Here is a 21915-nt window from a genome sequence, read left to right as displayed (position 1 = left end):
ACTGATTGAAGCGACGGACAATCATTTACTCCTGCCGTTTACCCGTAACAGATTGAATTCCCGCTCTGATATTCATAACACTGGGCTGTAGGGCTCTTCAAACATGACTTTTTTTCTCAAATCGTACTGGATACTTGATAAAATTGTTAGGTTACCTAATTTAAGCCTACACGCCCAATTTGGTTCAATTCCAAACAGTAACCGCATTGCTACAGGAGAAGACAGTTTCTATTTATTGTATAAAAATAAATAACAAAAAATTTGAAAATTTTCTGTTCACCTCATAAAAGTGTTAAGTTGTCTATAAAAACGATGTTCACAATTTGGTTCAATTCCAAACTGTGGAAACGGAGTTATTGCCGGCGAAAAATTTGGATTTGAATAAAATAGTATTTACGGTGGGCACCACTATAATAAATAATTAAAGAATTGGTCACCTTAAATACTATATCAGCTAGTGGGAGGCCAGGCATTGCATGCTATGAACTAGTGCGCTGTACTCTGGTATGTAACTTGACACTTCAACTCTGAGTCAGTGTCCAGATGTGTATTAGGGAGGCCTGTTCTGTGTTGGTCTTTGATTAGGTTCGTGTCCGCAAAGGCTGATTCACAACGATAAGTTGAACCAAACACGCTTGCAACCTTCATAGCTGCTTCCCATCAGACATGGGGTGATTACTTCGCGAATGTAATCGATTGCGATTACGATTACTTGTGAATCCCGCGATTACGATTACGATTACGATTACAGCCAAATCAGGAAGTAGTCGATTACGATTACGATTACTTTTCAAAAGTAATCACGATTACTCACGATTACATTTGTTTTGCTTCTTAGAACTAATTTCAGAAGAGATATTGGAAGGCTTGCGATGAAAAGGTCTAATGAGATAACAACTTTCCTTATAAATCATACGTCATTTGTTTGTTGCGTCATAATGCACCCATTGCCCACCTTTATGCAGGACTATTCGTCGCACCCAACGATTTGCATTATTGCCAGGTCCGTAACTGCCACACCCCAAACTCCCCAATAGGACCGGGAGCGAGCTCTAAGGGGACTCAAAAGTATTTCATAAATCAACATATTTTCAAGAGAGTTATTTAACTTGAAAATTTTCTTCGAGCTTCGGGATTTAATGTCTCTAAATAGCTTGATTTTGAAATGCATACCTCTCCCCCTCAAGAAAAAAAGCATGCATAATTTATAGGAATAGGCATTTCGGTGGCGGTTATTACCCCGCCACGACACACCAAAAGACGTATGTAATTTCGGCCAACATGCAACTCCACAAAGTGTGCTACCAAAGAATGACCTTGGCCAAAACTTTGGGTATGTGTTGTTGTCAGTAGCCGCGCTCTGTGGGCGTGACGAATAGTCCGGTCCTTCAAATCTGAGCCCCAACAATGCAATTGCCACCCGGGGCACTGAGGAATGAAGACATGACAATTTGTGTGTGCGTCTCACGAATGTTTTTCCTTTAGTCTGCTACGTTTGGGCGACTACATTATCTTTTGATTATATAAAAGACGAGAGATCACGAATTAACAACATAAAATAATGAAGTTATAACAACATACCAGATGCTATAATTATGAATTACTTGCCCCCAGCTCTACCGGTAAATCTGAATGAATAGCAATATAATGCAATTACCAATATTATTGACGAAATTCAATCATCAACTTGAAAACTGACCCCCCCTATGGGGCCCAATACCCAGGGTTGTAATGACTCGAGTCATGACTCGACTCGAGTAGCGATTTTTTGGTGACTAGACTTGACTCGAGTCATTTTTTGTATTGACTCGACTTGTACTCGAGTCATTTTGCATGACTCGCATCAAGTCATATGACTCGAGACTAGAACGGCCAAGACAGACATTCCATGTAACTTCGAAGAATAGTAAAGTTACCACATTATTTGTATTTCGTCTATCAGTCCTGATACTTGGAAATAGGGCCGTAAACTGTGAAAACTGATGAAAATTACTATATTATGAACACGAGCCATTCTATATCACTCGAGCAGAGTTGAAAAAAGTGGGTTGAACCGGATTGATCAGAAAACTGATCTGTGAACATAACGACTTGGACTCGTACTCGAGTAAAAAATATGACTCGGACTCGACACAATACCAGCTGACTTGGACTAGGACTTGACTCGGGAGTGAATTGAAAATGACTCGACTTGACTCGAGTCAAAACTATAAAAGTGAGATTGACTTGTGACTCGGAACATTGTAACTTGGTTACAACCTTACCAATACCAACGTTTGGAGTGGGGGACGAATTGCTGTTTTGGTCCTGCTGATTGTACCTACAACCCACGCTAACATGGTGTATAAGCGGACGACTATGGCGACAGGTATAAATGTCGAGTGAAGAATTGTGAAATAACGATTGGCGCCCGTTTCAAGTAATCATATGAGAATATCATAAACTGAACTTAAAATTCTACCTTCCACTCAATACAGATACTGCAAGCTGCCGTTATGCCGTTACGAGAAACGGCAAAGAACGGCTCGGTTATGATATATAAACGCAGCTGTTGATTTTAACCATCGTAATGTTTTATTTGACGAGTACAAAACTTCAAATCTTTGTCCGGTGTACGCACAATACATCGTATACTACATAGATAGGCCTACTGCTCGCCAAGCAGCAACGGTCAAACTGCATTTAACTATAAGTATAGCCAAACATCAATACATAAGTTACTATTTGAAACTAGGCAGAGTGGTGATTATTATATTGCTGCGAGGTAGTGGCGTCTGCAGTGTATTGATAACCTGATATACAGCATGGCTGACTCTGTTCTAACAATCACACAACAATGTACATCGAATATATATTTACTACGTGTGGATACTTCTTACGCAAGGACGAGCAAAGCTAATACTTATGGCGTAATAATGAGCAGTGGCGTTTGACAATCAGCCGCTTGCGCTATCAATAACCTGGTATAATATCTCTTCATTGTTCACGAATGTTCGGTTATGTGATATTCATTGTACAAATATAAAGTAATCGTTCTTTCACAAAGAAATCGATTAGATATGTGAAGTAGTCGATTACGATTACGATTACTTTGGATTTTTTTCGAATGTAATCGATTGCGATTACGATTACTTGAAAATGCTGTAATCGTCGTAATCGATTACGATTACTAATCGCGATTACCCCATGTCTGCTTCCCATACACCACTGTACTTTTCTGTGTCAACAAGGCACCAAAAGTTTGCTGCAGCCTTGTGAGCTTTGAGTTGGAGGTCATTTTGTAGTAAATTTCAATCTACAACTGTTCAGCATCCAGACATGGCAGGTTTCATTATAACTGACAGCAGCATCGATTACAGGAAGTTAGAAACATGGTAGTAAACTACGTTGCGTTTAGGAGAAACAAGCTGTGTCAAAAGATGCAGTACGTAATGGGCATACAGATATTGAAAATTTGCTAGTACTCAGGGCCGTAACAGCAAATTTCTACAATTCATGACTGAATCGGTCAATATGATCGGGATTGCGTATATAATGCTATCAATTTTAATCCTCTCTCTGCTCACGTCATCTGATTTACTGGTAGAGCTGAGTATGGTGTGTTTGAAAAGGTTGGACGCCTCAATAATAATTGAACATATCTGGGTGTATGTATACCCCTTGGCAGGAACGAAACAGCACTTCGCCAGGCCCCCCAAAAAACGTGAGTCTTGGGCTCCCATACGGTGATAAACCGACGCCCCATCACGTTGTTCGCTTTTGCGACAAACTTACAGTTGTATTATTCAGTTAGCCAGCACTAAGTCCGATTTCTTTTTGATAATTCATGGTAAAATCGGTCAATAAGAGCGGGAATTACATATATATTGCTATCAATTTCTTGTCCTCTCTACTCATGTAATCAGATTTACCGGTAGAGCTGAGTGAGGTGTCTTTGAAACTGTAGAGCCCGTAAATAATAAATAAACATCTCTTGGCGCGGGCGGACCCGTCGGTATGACTTCGTTACATGATGTTATTTCGTGACCTCCTGTCTGCTATATCAAAAAATATAGAATCGCTCAAACGTACTAAACAAAAAGATCACACAATTTCAAATTGGTATTTCTTCACTGGCATCTAATTTTTCCCTGCGGGATAGTATTTGTCTTGTGAGGTTCAGATTACCAAGACAGGAACATTCGGCGTCAGTCATTTAGGCGCCTATGAACAATGAAACCGATATGTGTTTCGTATGTAACGAAGTTTTCGGGCAGTCCTTTTCGGCCAAGGTTTCTCGCTGCCGATCGTTCTGGCACACTTCTTGGAGTCACGTGTCACATGGCCTACAACTTTATATGTCTTGGTGCGTCGTGGCGCGGTATGGCCAACGCCGATATGCCCATTTCCATAAATCTTGCGTATATGTCTCCTGAGTACCTAAGAATCATAATATACGGCAACTTGAAATCGCGCATAGCATTTTGAAAAAGTTGCATAAAATTTCAAAAAATACTAATTCACCCAAAAATTTTGGGCCTCCTTCGAGCTCCCCCCCCCAATTAAGGGGTTTGGGGTACGGCAGTTACGGCCCTGCTAGTACTTCACCGCTATCTGCTACCGGATAGTAATGTTTTTACTACTTTGGCTTTGTCCTGGACGTCGAGCAACCATAACGGAACCCCCGCCATTTCAAGAAGACCGTGGATGGTATTCCGTCATGTGGCCTGTATAGGCAGTGCAGGGTTGTAACCAAGTCACAAGGCTTCGAGTCACAATTCAATCTCACTTTTATAGTTTTGACTCGAGTCATTTTCAACTCAACACCGAGTCAAGTCCGAGTCCAAGTCATCGAGCAGAGGGTCAGGTTCGAGTCTAGGTATTATGACTTGAGTCCAAAAGTCATTGTGTTGACTGCTCAGTTTCCTGTTAAAGTCTTGTTGAGCCCACTTTTTATAATTCTGTATGACGATATCGAATGGTTCGCATTTATATTATAGGCTACTAATTTTCCTCACATTTAAAAGTTTCTGGTCGCATTTTCAAGTACTACTATAAATAGACGATAACCCAATAGTGTGGTGACTTTACCATTCTTCGAAATTACAGTGAAATGCCGGTCTTGGTCGTCTGAGTCTCAAGTCGTGCGGAATAACTCCTCGAGTCCAAGTCGAGTCAATACACAGATTTACTCGAGTCTAGTAGAGTCATTGAAATAGTGAATCGAGTCATCAGAAAATCGTGTCTCGAGTCGGACTTGGGTCGAGTCCTGACTCGAGTCATTACAACCCTGGGGCAAAGCGCCAAATCCTATGTCTTCGATATCTTGTGAGCATATGTTGATGATCATATGATCATCAATCATATGATGATATTTTATATCATCATTTTGAGTGTTTATATATATGTATTGTCATTTGTAAGTTACATGTTAGTGTGATTGAAACAAGACTATAGCTAAATCAATCAATCTATTTACTTGAAAGCTCACTGGTAATAATCTGGCGAATATTGATAAATGTTGTTATTCGATCTATTTTTAGAACATGCTCGCCGGATACTCATCTGGTCCTCGCGGAGTATCTGGTACCCGCGGGCACCGCGTTGCTGACTCCTGCTCTAACCGCTTCATATCTGATAAAGCACGTGTTAACATTACAATGGAACCGATCATGACATTGCCAATGAGTAGGTTAATTGTAACGTTATATATATAATTGGACTGGTATGTATACAAGATTCGTTTCACGCTTTTTGTTATGCATCTCCTCCACATAAAATTAGTCCGCAAAACCTGTGCAAGCTGTCTGGACTTCAACTTACATTGCAATATTTCTTCTCACGATTTGTTGTTCACAAATTTAGTTCGTTTGAAAGCAATGAAACAAGCAATCTCATTGAATTACATCTCAATTACATATACGAATCCTCCCGTTATTTGTCTCATTTAAATCCTGACCTAAATCTCAACAGGCACAAAAGCATTGTCATCTGCATATCCATGACTATGTGAAGATGGCTTCTTTGTTTTGAAGGATATTAAAAGCTGTGCTCGAGAGAGACTGCTTGAAATTGACGACGATGTACGGGTATGTCGTCAACAATCCAATGTCGCTTGGATACAGTCGCATATATGTTCATATAATTGAGCATAGCCATCTCATCACCACGTAAATATTTTCTCAAAAAGCACATTATGTGTAGGTGTGCTGCGAGCGTTATATAATTTTTCTAGCATGCCACAAGCAAAAAAATTGTGAAGCACTGACCTACCACCTCGGAGAATGGCATTTTTTTTAGTAAATTCACCATCGACCAGAGCTAGGTGAATACATCTCTCGTCTATGTGTCCTCTTTTTTAAATCTGTGAATATAAGGGAAGGAGGTCAAAATTTGTGTCGAGATTGATAAGGGAGCGATTAGTCGAAATAGGTTGGGAACCAATGCTCTTAACTATCCTTGGACCAATCTCTAATTCAGCAACTAGCCATTATAAGATTATATGGATATGTATGCTGGTTTCAAAGCATGTAAATATGACATATGTGGAAAGAATTAACTCAGAAAATAAATCTCAAGTTTCATATAGACATGAATGCTGGCGTCAAAAATCATGAATGTGGCGTATGTGGAAAAGGATTTACTCAGAAAATGAATCTCCAGCGTCACATGGATATGCATGCTGGCATCAAAAATCATGAATGTGATATTTGTGGGAAAAGATTTGGTCGGAAGAGTAGTCTCAAGCGCCATATGGATATGCATGCTGGTATCAAAAATCATAAATGTGATATTTGTGGGAAAGGATTTTGTCAGAAGAGTGATCTCAAATGTCATATTGATATGCATGCTGGCATCAAAAATAATCAATGTGATATTTGTGGGAAAGGATTTTGTCAGAAGACTGATCTCAAACGTCATATTGATATGCATGCTGGCATCAAAAATAATAAATGTGATATATGTGGGAGAGCATTTTCACTGAAGAGACATCTCCAGCGTCACATGGATATGCATGCTGGAATCAAAGCTCATAAATGTGATATATGTGGGAAAGCATCAATTCAGAAGAGTGGTCTCAAGTGTCACATGGATATGAATGCTGGCATCAAAAATAAGGAATGTGATATATGTGGGAAATCATTTTCACTGAAGAAAAATCTCCAGCTTCACATGGATCTGCATGCTGGCATCAAAGCTTCTAAATGTGATATATGTGGGAAAGCATTAAGTCAGAAGACTGATCTCAAACGTCATATGGATATGCATGCTGGCATTAAGAATCATAAATGCGATATTTGTGGAAAAGGATTTACTCAGAAGATAACTCTCAGGTTTCATATGGACATGCATGCTGGAGTCAAAAATCATAAATGTGACGTATGTGGAAAAGGATTCACTCAGAAGAACCACCTCAAGCTGCACATGGGTATGCATGCTGGCCTTAAAAATCATAAATGCGATATTTGTGGAAAAGGATTTACTCACAAGAGTTATCTCAAGAAACATATGGACATGCATTTTCACTGAAGAGAAATTTCCAGCGTCATATGGACATGCATGCTGGCATCGAAGCCTGTAAATGTGATATATGTGGGAAAGCATTTACTGACATCAAAATCATGAATGTGATATAAATTTAAGGTCTATCAAAATGCTACTAGTTTGCAGCAATATTATGTTTTGTCAACACGGTCTGCAATGTCGTCAATGCCATCTTTGTATAAAATATGTAACAAGAATATACAGCTCAAGGACTGGTGTTGTGTCGTGTGGACTCTGCAATTGTGAACTGAGCAACATATCCTAGCTATGCGATGCGCAGTGCGTAAAATTGGATTGCAGAACAAAAAACTTCGAGAAGTCTTGATTTAAGTCATATAAACCATGTGAATGCCAAAGAAAGGATTGTATTGCTTGCTCAATGCGACGCTGTGTAAAGTCATGCAATATCAGGGGTCCGTGACCTCAATATTTCCTCAAGAAGTATGTGAATAGGAAAAAATTTAAAAACATCGAATGGCCCATTACAATCAGTTCCATTTTGCTGTGAAGGAGAACATTAAACGACATTTTTGTGATAAATTTTAATTCGCAGGACTGTTTGGCGTGCACCTTGTCCTCATACATGCCCGAAAAACGATGCATGTTAAAATCACAAATTCGTCGCTTTTGATTTGTTCGGCTTGGGTCGTACGATTTTCGAACAATGCTCAACTTTGGTCATCACTCTAAAAGTTTTAAGATAATTGCTGTACATTAGGGGTGTCCAACCTTTCCGGCCAAAGAGCCTCACGCAGTTTGCTGATGATCGCGTAGATGACCAATCTTAGTCATTGGTTAGCTTTTAGTAATCAATTGGTATAACGGCTGTGGACTGGGTGCTAGTGACATCCGCTTAGTAATTTCGCAGACAGGCTGATCAGAATTTTTGGCTTTCGTTGACCAACAGTCCAACAACTTCTTCTACGGCATTGGTTCCCAAACTAGTGGTCACGACCCCAATAGGGGAAACCTCCCGGGCGCCCCATATATGGTTTTCTATTCTGCTTCAGTAACTTTCGAAGCCTGTGAAATGTGTCTCCCTTTCCCAGTCTCAAAATATGGTGACCCTATAACTACTCGACCATAATCATTGCGCCAAGCCATGCTGAACGACGCTTCGGCCTAATCGGTCATCTAGTACGGTATCAAGACGATCAACCAGCAGCCATCATCAACAACCACACGCCGACGGAGCCATGGCGCAGAGGTGGCTGGAACAGAATCCCATGGCGCTCGACACCGAGCTAGCGCAACGCGGGCGATCGCTCGAAGACGCCCACGACCGCCTAGGCTGGAGGCGCTTAAGACGGGCCCAAATCTGATTACCTTGATGTTCTTTTGTTTCCTGTTTTCTTTTGCCATTTTATTTAATTGAAAGTCGATATATATATATGACTGTGCATTTTTCTACCAATACATACACCACTCGTTTCGTATACATCAAAACTTTTTAATACAAAAATAAGCTTTGGCGTTACGTGTTACAGCATCAATCTACGAGATACAGATATCATTTTTGATTAAATGTAATTCACGGTGATGAGGAAAGTCTCTTCGTTCTTGCTCTCGTGGTCGTCGATGAAGACGTGGACCGGATGCGTGCCGGGGCGCCTTAATCCGGCCGCGAACCGCAAGCCGATGGTGTGCGTCTCCCCTGGTTTCAGCTGCAACACCGGGACATGTAAAACGACACTTGAGCAAAAGTAACCGAAGAGTACTACTAGTTCCATTTTTATACAATACTTTACATAAATATTTGAGCAAAAGTGTTTGAAAAATACTTTTACTTATTTACTTTTCTAGTATTTCTATTTGTTTCCAGTACTCCAGTTAGTTTTGCCTTCTTGAACTACATACTCCCGATTTTAGGAAAACTTCTCACTTTGGATTTTGTTAAGTAGTATTGGCATATGCTCACATCACCAAGTGCAGTAAATCATAAATGACATTCATATTCAGTGAAACATTTCATTTTGAATTCATTAATACAATGTTGATCATATATTGTAGACGGCCCATCATAAACATTCAAATGAAACAAATAGATTGACATGGTGTTAGGCTCAACATAACGCAATATCCCAACTGAAGCAAGACTCCGTGGGCATTGCATGGTTCTTATATCAAGAAGCGCATGATGATAAACTGTTGTGTAGAGACCATTGTCAAAATGACGCAACACATTTTGCCACCAGCACAACTTCAGTGTTGTCAGCCAACAACTGCTGCTGTTGAACGTTCTTTCTTCATTCTTGACAAGCTACTTAGTAAGGACAGACACTTTCTACCCGAGAACATAGGAAAGTCTCTTTCGTTGTACTACAAATTTTTCAAATTCTTTCTACCATAATTCCATGTATCTACTGGAAATCTTCATAGGGCCAGATTTCGAATTTTTTTCATGTAAAAATTTGTCAGTTTTTGAGACAAAAAAGTTTTTTCAGGACAAACTGCTTCGTAAGGACAGACAGTTCCTACCAGAAATGAAGTTAAGTAGTACAATTCTAACATTATGTGGGAAAACACCTAATTTGCAAACGCGAGGTAAAATTTGATCAAAATTTTGATTTTTAAGGCCAAAAAATGTCAAAATTTTGATTTTTTTGGTCAAAATCTTCCGTTTTTAGGTAAAAAAATCGCCCTAGTTGTTACATCTCTAAAGCCAAATTCACAAAGTGCAAGGTATCACAATTCAAACTCATAGCCAGTGAGACATTCATTTTTAAATTCACTAATGCAATATTGATGCGTCGCTCTCACAATAATAATAGTCAGTACATTTTTAATGCTAACTTCCGAAGTGCCATTTATCAAAATTCACAGTCACATTCAGTGAAACATTCATTTTCAAGTTATTAATACAATATTATTGCATCGCTTCCATAGTAATATTAATAACAGTTATTAATAGCTTTTCCAATGCGAAATTTCACCAAGTGCCGAATCCACCGGCGCTGCACTCACCTCGAATTGCAACTCCTTAAACGTTAACAGATCCGGCCGGCTGGTCAGCAGTTGGAAGGTCTTGCTAGTGGGATACGGGTTGGTGTACGTTATTTTCTTCACGCGTTCTCGCCCGCCCGCCAAAGGCACCGTGATTTCGAAATTCTTTCAAACAGGAAAACAGGTTCACATAGTGAGTCGTAAATGCCAAAATAAAATGCTATTTAACATACAATATGCACACATAACCAAGTGACACGTAGTATTACCATTCATTAGTGCGAGCTATAACTCAAACTATATTAGGGTTACCATATTTTGGAAATCTAAAAAGAGGACCCTTTTTCTGAATTTTCAGACTTGCAAAACCGGAGGAGAATTCTCAAAAAATGGTAAATTTTACCCACTTCGTGGTCGGTTGACTAAAATAATAAAAAAAGGTCATTTTTCTCGCTTGGCGCCAGAAATTCAGTTCTTTCCTTCACATTGTCGGGTGGTTGACTAAAAAAAAGGTCAACTTTCTGCTCAGCTACCGAAATACCCGCCGGAGCGACACTTCGGTGTTGATTTACGGCATCTCAGTCGGATTTTGCTATAGATATGACCAAAATTCTCAAAAAAAAACGAGGACACTTTCAAAAAAGTCAAAAAAGAGGACAAATCCTCTTAAAAGAGGACGTATGGTAACCCTAAACTATATGCTCAATGTCCGTTTTCGGCATTTTATCGAATCGTGACCCAAAAACGTATGCATTCCAGATTTGGAACAAAATTTTCACACCGGTTTTGTTTGCCCATCGTTACTCATCGATATAAATCGAACACATCAACTGTTAAATTTATCAATGAAAGCCACAAATATATATTTATCTATATATTTCTTATCTGGATCATCGGCATTTTCGTGAATAGACCACAAAATAGGTATGCATTTCCAGTTCGAAGTGGACTTTTCATTATTTTGTGTATGACCGCCTGTTATTCATCGATAAATCTTTGCAATACGCATGCAAAACAATGACAGTCAAAAATGGGTATACATCTCAAATTTGGTGCGGAATTCTCATCACACTCTTTTTTATGTTACCTTGTTCCTTACTGATAAATCTCTATCGGCAAAAACTTATTTTTAGCCGACACGCAATAATGTGACAGCCAAAAAATAGGCACATATTTCACATAGGGATATGAATTTTCACACGTGTTTCCATACCACTCTTGGAACCAATAAGCAGCAGATATATTCCCTTACCTTCGACACAATAGGTAGTTTGGTGTTGACCGCGACCAGCCACGATCTCACGAGCTGGTGGTATTCGACGTCGACGACATTGACGTACATGAACCTCGTGCCGGGAGCGCCTATAGGACGCACACCCACTGTAAGTTCTGTAACGCTGTTCGCGGTGAGGAGAAAGGAGTCTTCCGGAAACACCTAAAACGTAGATTGACACATGTTAATTTACAGACTGACAGATGTTTTATCAATCACATTCACGATCTTACCTCCATTTGCATGGGGTGCGACGAATAGCACTTGACTTTACGCGTGCTCTGAGTGCCTTTCAGCACCAGCGCTAGCCTCGTAGTCTGCCCGAGCGTCGAATTGATGTAGACTTTTTGCAGAGAGTGAACGTAAAACTGCCAGATCTGGATGGGGGTTGCGACTAGCGAATCGCTGAAAAGAAACATGCGATTTATCGAATTTCCGATAGTCGGAGCCAAGACAAATCAAGTGGCAAAGGTGTAAAGTATTGCTCTTTAGGACAGATCTGCTGTCTTAAAGCATTGGCTCCCAACCTTAACTAACCTGGCGAACCCTCGCGCTAATCGACAAGCCTTTGGCGAGCCCAAAATATTCTCTGAATCACATAAACAAAATCCTAAACATAACACATGTAATACATAACAATAAAATACTGGTGCACAGTGTGAAAAGGATAGAACTATAAAACATGACTGTCATAGAAAATGATTGCAATGAATATTTACTGCAAATCAAGCGCGACTTCCACGGTGCCCTTTCACAGACCTGCTCGCAAATGCTAGGCGACAACTTGGAAAGGGCTTCTCCCCTTCCACAGCGTGAAAATGACCAACAAAATGCTAGAGATAGAATCTTCATTTCAAAAGGATGCGGTTTCTATGTTGAACCTCAACTTCCCCTGCATGCGCCACTGCAGACGACTACCGATGGCCAAGATGGCCGCGTCACCACAAATCATATGAGTACGGTGAGTGTCTTGACCTTCACCGTACCCCTGTTAAGAATCACGGACCCGGGACCCCGGTTAAGAATCACCGTCGGACAGCCAGTTGATCTATTCTTTTTATCCAATCCTGACACATAGGATGCCAACAAAATCACTCGGGTAAATGGTGCCCCAGGTGTGGACCAACAGAGCATACAATACCGTACAAAATGCAATGCCCCGATACCCACTGCCGTGTGTTTCCGATTGGCAATTCAAAATAACGCAACCAATTCTAAACGCGATTCAGTTAGCAGCAAGTCGAGAGTCAGTCACACGAACCAAAACACTGGGCATTAAGAACTTATTACCTGTACAACGCTAAGTAAAACCGACGAATAGACGGTGATTGTCCGCAGGGAGCCTTCATAAACACCTCTTGCGGTTCGTTTGCTCCAGAAGACCGAGCTTGACATATAATCTCGGGATCGCTGCAGACGACATGAAATCGCGAGGATCCTGCCGAAAACGACACAGTCAGTATATTTGTGCAAGTACATATGACTAGAGCAGTGGTTCTTGACCTTTTTCATACCGTTACCCCCAAGAAGAAAATGACAGGATGCAATTGCCCCTTTTCAAAAAATAACAAATTACAGCTTGCACTCAAAGTGACGTCATAATGTACACTGAAATGCCTGTTAGGAATATCAAATCAATGGGAAGGCTGATGCTGTTTTTGTGTTATCCAGTTGTCACATCTAGGAAAACGGGAGGATAATAGATAGCATCTCATGCAATTGTCAATCACAAACTTATTTCGTTTTGATGGATACCATTGAAGGAAATTCAATCAGAAAGTTCAACGCTATTATGACGAAAAATGGTGATTCATTTTGAAGGTGAACCTAAAAGGTTGAAACATCTTCCCCTATTTTCTTGGAAGGCATTTCGATGATGTCAGACATAATTTTTCGGACTGGACTAGACCACTACACTTTTCAATACTAACAACTATATTTTTACGATATTGTTACTGCATTATAGGCGTAAAGCTGAACTTCCCTTGTTGTCTTTCAATTTGCCAGCATATGTAACAATATATGATCCTCACTACTGCAAAATAAATTGGACTTACCTAGCATTGTACTAAACTACATTCGACCCTGTTATTCATAATCACTATTGGTTCTGGTTACTATGATATCAGAGCAGGCATGGCATGTTAAGTGAAACAAAATATATAGCCTACAAGCTCGCAAAAATATATGTTAGCCTACATTATTATTTACGTTATAAGTGCAGCGTCATAAGTTTATAAGAATATGTCACTTCGAATTACCCCCCGAAAATCGGCAAATTACCCCTTTGGGGGTATTTACCCCCAGGTTAAGAACCACTGGACTAGAGGGATAGAAAGAGAGAGAGAGAGAGAGAATGTTTTTTGGCTATCTTGGTAAGTAAATTACGAAGTTCAGATGGTAAGAAATTCCATATTCGGACACAAATATACCATACGTGAATGAATATTATGCACAAGACTGGTAGACGGTAGGCATGAGAAACAGATCATCGAAATATCCACTGAAATATCCATTCTTGAATTTATTATCACAACATGACGATAACAATAGTTACTACATTTGCAACACCAAATTTAACATTCCGAATTGACTGGTAACCATATCAGTCAAGACATGTAGCACGAGGTTATGTGCGTTCATTGAAACGATATTCCTACAAAGTCATGGTCGACCTGTCGCATTGATGCAGATCGGTATGTCACAGTTAGTGTAGGCCTGCACTTCAATCATGCAGTAAATTAAACTACGGTGAGCATTGATAAAATTGAAAGCACTTTTGATTCGCATTGCTAACTCTGTGAGCATATAAAAAAAACGACAAAATCAGTCATAGATTCCGGACAGAGGTCAGTCCAAAATCTTGGCGCGGAATATATTTGGCACTATGTTAGGCAACATATTGTTCATCATGATATTAAAGTTTTTCGTACACTGATTTTGTCCCATTTGGAATCATACAGAGTGATAACAGAAAACAATAAGAAAAACCCATAGTAGCTCACCGTTATCGGTACTGAACGGAGGCAATCTGATGCACTTCTTCAAGAATGTTGCCTCGGGATTGTAGAAGCGGAAGGTCTGGTCTACGACGTGCGGTAAAGGCTCTACGTTGATCTGTAGGACTGATAACGCTTTGCCGTCGGACGTTCGCAAGTACGCCTGGAATTATGGCGGCAAAATTTTAAATATTGTATCACACACAATTCACAACTAAACAACCAGTACTGTGGGGTCTGAGTCAGAGTTTCGTTTTACTGTTGATAGAGTCGGTGACATAGATATTTTGTAACATCCTCTGGAATCGCAGTTTGTTCAATTGCTCTGATTCTTAATCCAGCTATGTTCGCAAATGTTTGTAAAAAATGCCATTGCAGTAACAGCAGTTATTATGTTATCCATCACAAACCAGGGCTGTACCCAAGTCACAAGGCTCCGTGTCACAAGTCAATCTCACTTTTACAGTTTTGACCCGAGTCAAGTCGAGTCATTTTCAATTCACCACCGAGTCAAGTCCGAGTCCAAGTCAGTGAGCAGAGGGTCGAGTCCGAGTCATAGTGTTCACTGTTCAGTTTTGGGTTCCATCCGGTTTCCCCACTTTTGTAAACTCATAATATCGTAATTTTCCACAGTCCTCACAGTTTCTGACCCCATTTTCCAAGTTTCGAGACTGATAGCCATAATACCAATAATGTGGTGACTTTACTATCCTTAAAAGTTACAATGAAATGTCTGTCTTAGCCGTTCTAGTCTAGTCATATGACATGGTTCGAGTCATTATGACTCGAGTACAAGCAGAGTCAATACACAAATTGACTCGAGTCAAGTCGAGTCAGCAAAAAATCGTGAATCGAGTCATTACAGCCCTGCATTCGAGAGAGACTGTGGCTATCCAGTATCCAGTTACTACCTGTGGCGATAAATAATGAAGAGAAATTCACCGACCTTGACCACTTTCGGTTTTATCGTGCCGTGGTTCGAAGACGCTTTAACGGGCTGCAGCACAGTGGACGTTGGCTTGAAAAATTGCGACGGACCAGACGACACTTCCTTCCCGATTTCGAAGCCTTGATACCGGAACGGGATGTAGACAGTCTCTTTGGGACGGAGGTAGATCTGTTCCGAAAACATGCAGTGGTCACGTGCGGAAGTGAAAATGACCTTGCATACGTCACATAAATAAAAATTATTATTAATTTCTATTGAAGATAAAATTGGAATAACTCTAACAAAGCTCAGCGTCTTTCAACTGCACATCACAGGTACAAGGATAACGAAAAAACTTTTTTGATGTGCTTTTACAACACGTTGCCGGCCAGCCGTAATTTCTCAGACGAGTACTGATCCAACAAAATAAATACTCCAATTGAACAAATTTTCATATTGACATAAACCCAAATATTTTCGGCGGACATTTGCCGGGGAGGGGGTTGGGGTATTAGTCAGCCGAGGAGTATTTCAATATGAATATATAATTCAATTGGATATTGAAGTTCTCTACCTCCCAGAAGGTCTTCAAATAAATATTCTAGTATTTATAGTCGGTTACAAAAATTGCACCCATTGCCGATGTTATCTCATTACAGTTGTTCAGCGTGCTAATCTTATAATCATTGCTAGTTGATAAATATGTACCACTAATGCACTACATATCATTCATATTAATAGCTTAATCACCTTCTAATTATCAGTTCACTCAACAAAATATTTACAACATATATGTAAAGATTTTAAAATGAGCACAACAATCACTGGGATAATGGCACTGCCTATTTATACGACCAGTGGCGTATCCAGGGGGGGGGGTTTAGGGGGTCGGAACCCCCCCCTTTTCAAAATCCTAAAAATTGATGTAAAATATAGCCTCTAATATTTGCTAATTTACTAGTTTAACATATTCGTTTTTACGTATGAGAAGACGAATATGACGTGTTTTTGTTATTTAAGGGGACTAAAACCCCTACCAAATCTTGGAATCATGCGCCGAATTAGTCGAAAGGATAAAATAGGTCATTATATTTCGCTAATTCCATACGAATTCTGCGCTTGTTCAGCTACATTTCAGCGGTAGTTGCTGACGCTGTCAACTTTCTTCCCTCGATTTCTCTCTCGCCTTGCTAAAACGAGAGACGCATTTTAGGAAAATCTAATCTAATTGGCCGACGCGATACGTAATTGCAAAGACGAAGTTGTCGGCAATCAACATCGCCCGCGAATTCGCTGCACCTGCTCGCCTTGAAATCCTAATTAAGAATTGCACGGCGTGTTGATTGATCAGCGAGACGCAGACACGGCGGCACCAGTACGACAATGCTATTCTCAAATCCACATTGTCTTCACGATTATTGGCGAGAAATGGTCTACGATTGGCATTCACATTTCAAAATACAAGCCTAGCAATCCACGTTCCCGATTGTTAGGTGGCTTGCTGGCGTCCAAATACAGGCCTGTGTTGTCGCTGAACGGGAGAATTGAGTAGGCCTAGTAGTAAAGTTAACCTACGATAATTATATCGGCTGACAAGTTTCTCTGCCGATCAAGTTATTATCCCTGTGTGTACTCTGTATTAATTGACTGACTTGCGTACTTGCAAGTAAGGTCTAATTACCTTCGCGCGTACTACACATTCGGCCGAACGGCTAGTAAAGCCATCGAAAAGCACACATTCGTGTACGACGTACTGTTCACACCACACCTCTCTGTGGCGATTGCGATCGCCCTCGTTTATGCTACCGCCTTATTCCGCGCTTGTTCGTCCGCTGCGATTCTACCGACCGTGTGCATAATATCGTCAAAACCCAACAAAATCGCGCATCTCTGGCCGGAACTAGGCGCTTGGAGACGGACGGCGTTTGCTGGCTCATGACTAAATGTGAGCAATTACGAATTTCTTTCAATCATACCGTGAAAGAAACGCGATTTTCAGGCAATGTCTGTATCGTATTCGTACATCTCCCACTCACCGCAAATCTCTTTTTAATATTAAACTATACATATCGTAAATATTTGCCATGGCGTGGAGACGAGTGATCCTAATGATGACGTCATAATAGCCAATTTTGTAACGCAAACCCCCCCCCCTTTTTCGCGCTCTGGATACGCCCCTGCATACGACCCTGTCTGTACCCTTTGTAATAGCGATGCAAGCGATGTTTGACAGCAATAATTCTAGTTCTTTTAACACCCGTTTACAATTCTTACTTGGGGCATTGATGTCTTCTGATCGAAACTAAACATATTTTCTTCCGCCGGTGTGTTGAGATTGTGCAGCGACTTGAAATATCTCCATTCCCTGGCATCGGTGATGACTCTGAAAATAGAGCGTTTAGACGCGCTTTAAATCAAGTTGTGACTAGAGAATGCGTATCTCCGCAATCAATTACTGAAATGTGACAGGACATACGCCCCCTACATGAATTAATATTGTGTTTCACTTCATAAATCTTTACTCAATTATAAGTAGAAGAGGTTATTTTCATGACGTGCCAAAACGACATTAAGTGGAGGTAGAAAACAGGGGGTTGAAAAGTACTTGAGCTACTAGTCTCAGAAAATTGATAGGGGTGAGACTTCGCATACTCGTGGTACTTAATCGGAGGAATCACAAAATATGTCTTCGCGACAAACGAAAAATGACCAACGACGTGCATATTAAAACGGGCGCAATATACGAAAATATGTTCACATTGTTCGGTTACCGCAATGAATAAGCATTTCGTCAGTTGTCATGCCAATTGCACTCAAAAATATACCAGAAAAGACGTATTACTAAACTATTTTCAGCTTTATAAAAGCAAAAGGGCAAAAATAAATAATTTCGCCAAAAAAACGAACAACTAACCAATTGTGAGTAGTTAAATACACAACCATTTGAGGAACTCGGTGATTCCCAACCGCGGATTGACCTCTAAGTATGCCACAAAAATATGATAGACGACAGTTGTTGTTTGTTTTTATGAATAGTTACAGTAAATTTCTGTGTATGAATGCTAAAATGTGGGATATCATTATGTCTAAAGCCGTCCAAGAGCGGCTTCTGAAAACCGGGACCAGCGTAAAGGCATGGATGAATACCCGCTGCTGGTCATATCATCTCCGTGAAAAGTAAATTTCGATACAATTTCACTACCATCAAAATAACAGCTCATAGTCAAGTATAGATTGCAATAAGTCCAATATTACTCAGCGTATAAGCCCCTGCAAACTTGCGCATCAAGTGCTGGAATGTATAAAGAGCTATCACATAATGACATAATAGTATGTTGTAGTAATGATATGCATTTTCAGTTTATTTTAATCTATAGCACTAGCCAATCTTTGTCTATCAATGCTAAAATAACTAATATAGAATCCAAGTGCATGCTTTTGAATTAGCAGGGTGGCGAGATCCAGAGTTAGGCTAGCTACCATTAAATTTTCGTTATTAAGTAGCCTACACGAGTGTTTTCATGCGGCTCCATAGGTACTCTGATGTTTGAAATGCGGTCACACGTGAGTTTATGTAAGGCAAATCCACATTACCTGAGATCGGGACAGTCGGTTTCGATGGTGACAGTATGCTGCGTGGAAAACGGATTCTTCAGCTGCATCTCCACGAAATGTGCCTTCCCGAGACTAGGCCGGATAGTGCACTGTGTCGTAATCGACAGCGTCAGCAGTTCCGTGATGTGATTAGGCTTCAGTCGGCTACGGTAATTGTCAACAGTTTGCAGGTCTTTGATTTTTAACGTTCTTTGTTCCTTGTTCACCTGAAATTACCCAAAATAATGATTCTTTTTGTAGATTCCCGTAGATTACAGGGCCACAATTTGATATATCAGCATCACTGCATCGCACTTCACTTCATTCACACACCTTTTGTCCTTTTACGGTATTTTCTATTAGTAGGTTCTGCCAACTTGCATTACTCCCTCGAGTGGTTTCATTTTTAGACTACTTCCGCATATGTTGGAATTACCGGTACGCGCTTTTTACCAGGGTTTGTAACCAAGTCACAAGTCAATCTCGCTTTATAGTTCTGACTCGAGTCATTTTCAATTCACCACCGAGTAAAGTCCAAGTCAGCTAGCCGAGGGTCGAGTCCAAGTCATAATGTTCACCGTTCAGTTTTCAGTTCAACTTGGTTCAACCCCCTTTTTTCAACTCTGCTCGAGTGATATTCATGATATCGCAATTTTCCTCGGTCCAACCAGTTTCTGGCCCCATTTTTCAAGTATCAAGACTGATGGGTGAAACACCAATAATGTGGTGACTTGATCATTCTTCGAAGCTACAACGAAATGTCTGTTTACTTAAAAGCTCGACCGACCCCTGACGATGAGCTGCTCGAAATAGAAACAGGTCGACAAATCTTACCAGGGCTCTCTGGCCGACTCTGACGCCGTTCGCTTTTCCGGAAACGTCGCGTTCCGCTTCACGAATCGCCAGCATTCTCGCCAGTTTGCGTTTCCTGCTATCTTCGTCGCCTTCCGGTTTCCTGGGACGCGTGCTTGCAAAGAAAAACTTGATGAACATCAACATTTTTACATTGTATTTTTTAATTTCATTTATACGTTACATTATATTTTGAAGAGTTTATTCATATTGAAATAAACCCGACGAATTTCAGCTGACACCCACCAGGGGTGACAGTAAGCAGCATGTAGAAAATTCAACAGAACTCTGTATATCAACAGTCGTAGCACACTACATTTTATTAATTTCAATCATTTTAGTTTAATTCCATGTAACATGGAGTAGATTTCGACCGCTTTTGACCTGACAGCATTCACTTTTTACATTTACGTCAAGCAGTAAGTAGAGTTTGGATAGATACGAGTATCTTTCGTGAATGAAATTGTCGTAGCGACCAAACCGCAACGTATAAATCGCCACGCATTATCTCGGAATCCAGCGCATTAGCAAGAAACACCCGTCAAGACTTCGTGCTTCACACGAAAACTTGACAAGAAATGCCACCCCGTAATACTCCTGAATAGCATGGAATATAATAAATTATAATTCGCTGATATATAACCTACTATTAAGATACATTTGAATTTAAATCTGGTTCAACAAAGCCTACATCAGTTGGAGCTGTTACAACAAACGTCGCCGTGCGAAAATGTGAATGAATCAAGTCCGTCGGAAGATATAGGCCTACTATACGTAGGGAAGTGCGCAAGCAACCTTCTGGAGTCAGATTACTCATCAATGACAACACGCAAGCAGCCGCTCAGCGTTGGAACCCGTCATAACGTAGACTGTAACCAGCGATCGGCTACCAAAAATCTGTGACGCCACAACCCAAGTTGTGCATAACCTTCTAGTCAATTTTTTTTTTGGAGCGTCCATAAAATTTGCACTTCCACTCGCAATTTCACAAACTGTAGCCTGCGATGGATTACCAAAAGTCTGCTACTCTCAATCAAGCGGTATTTTGAATCATCGCGTCTGCTTGTGTACCGGTAATGACTAAGTCGACAGCATGCTGTGATCTAATTAACTAATGTACTCACTTTTCCTCATCAGCAGAGCTGCCGTGTCTTGCATTCTGCAGAAGCAGGTCACAAAGGTCGGTGTCAATCTCGGTTAACTTCTTAGCGACGCATTTCTTTGGTCTAGCGCGAGCTGTGAGAAATATAATCATCAAAATAGGTAAGCGATGAGCAAAAGTGAGATTCGTATTCAGGGTTGTAATGACTCGAGTCATGACTCGACTCGAGTCACGAGTTTCTGATGACTCGACTTGACTCGAGTCATTTTCTCAAAATACGGAAATGACTCGACTCGATTCGAGTCAATCTATGTATTGACTCGACTTGGACTCGAGTCATTGCGCATGACTCGAACCAAGTCATATGACTCGAACCAAGTCATATGACTCGAGACTCAGACGGCCAAAGCCGACATATCATTGTGATTTCACAGTATAGTAAAGTAACCATCCTATTTGGATTTCCTCTTTTTGTACTGGTACTTGAAAAAGCGACCAGAAACTGTTATAAGTGAGGAAAATTAGTATGTTATAAACGCGAATCATTCGATATCACCAAACAGCAAGTTTAACAGTATTTTAACTGGAAACTGGGCAGTCAACACAATGACTTGGACTCGGACTCGAGTCATAATATCATGATTCGGACTCGAACCTCTGCTCGATGACTCGGACTCGGACTTGACTCATTGGTGAATTG

At 40.4% G+C, this 21915-nt stretch overlaps 2 protein-coding genes and 1 long non-coding RNA gene across 6 annotated transcripts in view; 2 read left to right on the top strand and 1 right to left on the bottom strand.

Annotated features, from left to right (window-relative positions):
- The window catches only part of LOC145437246 (uncharacterized), a 39935-nt gene extending 31021 nt beyond the window's left edge, over window positions 1-8914 (top strand). Inside the window, exon 3 of the long non-coding RNA XR_013914627.1 lies at window positions 8432-8914. This is a non-coding gene — a long non-coding RNA (uncharacterized LOC145437246). The remainder of the gene's footprint in view (window positions 1-8431) is intronic.
- The window catches only part of LOC145437257 (single-strand DNA endonuclease ASTE1-like), a 533921-nt gene that overhangs the window by 168379 nt on the left and 343627 nt on the right, over window positions 1-21915 (top strand). The window lies entirely within an intron of this gene.
- Window positions 8954-21915, bottom strand: part of LOC145437240 (nephrocystin-4-like) — a 36093-nt gene continuing 23131 nt past the window's right edge. For both annotated transcript variants that reach the window (XM_080314433.1, XM_080314432.1), the window contains 11 exons: window positions 21238-21349; window positions 20096-20228; window positions 19262-19488; window positions 17942-18050; window positions 15686-15856; window positions 14746-14902; window positions 13031-13178; window positions 11974-12145; window positions 11720-11902; window positions 10489-10632; window positions 8954-9188 (listed from right to left, as the gene is read on the bottom strand). In XM_080314433.1, coding sequence (XP_080170559.1) covers window positions 9045-9188; window positions 10489-10632; window positions 11720-11902; window positions 11974-12145; window positions 13031-13178; window positions 14746-14902; window positions 15686-15856; window positions 17942-18050; window positions 19262-19488; window positions 20096-20228; window positions 21238-21349 — 1700 coding nt within the window. In that variant the 3' untranslated portion in view covers window positions 8954-9044. The remainder of the gene's footprint in view (window positions 9189-10488; window positions 10633-11719; window positions 11903-11973; window positions 12146-13030; window positions 13179-14745; window positions 14903-15685; window positions 15857-17941; window positions 18051-19261; window positions 19489-20095; window positions 20229-21237; window positions 21350-21915) is intronic.

Source organism: Botryllus schlosseri, chromosome 4 (assembly GCF_051294905.1).
Source record: "Botryllus schlosseri isolate E-star chromosome 4, Bs_hap1, whole genome shotgun sequence".
In the NCBI taxonomy this organism is placed as follows: domain Eukaryota; kingdom Metazoa; phylum Chordata; class Ascidiacea; order Stolidobranchia; family Styelidae; genus Botryllus; species Botryllus schlosseri.
This window is presented reverse-complemented; position numbering and strand designations above follow the sequence as displayed.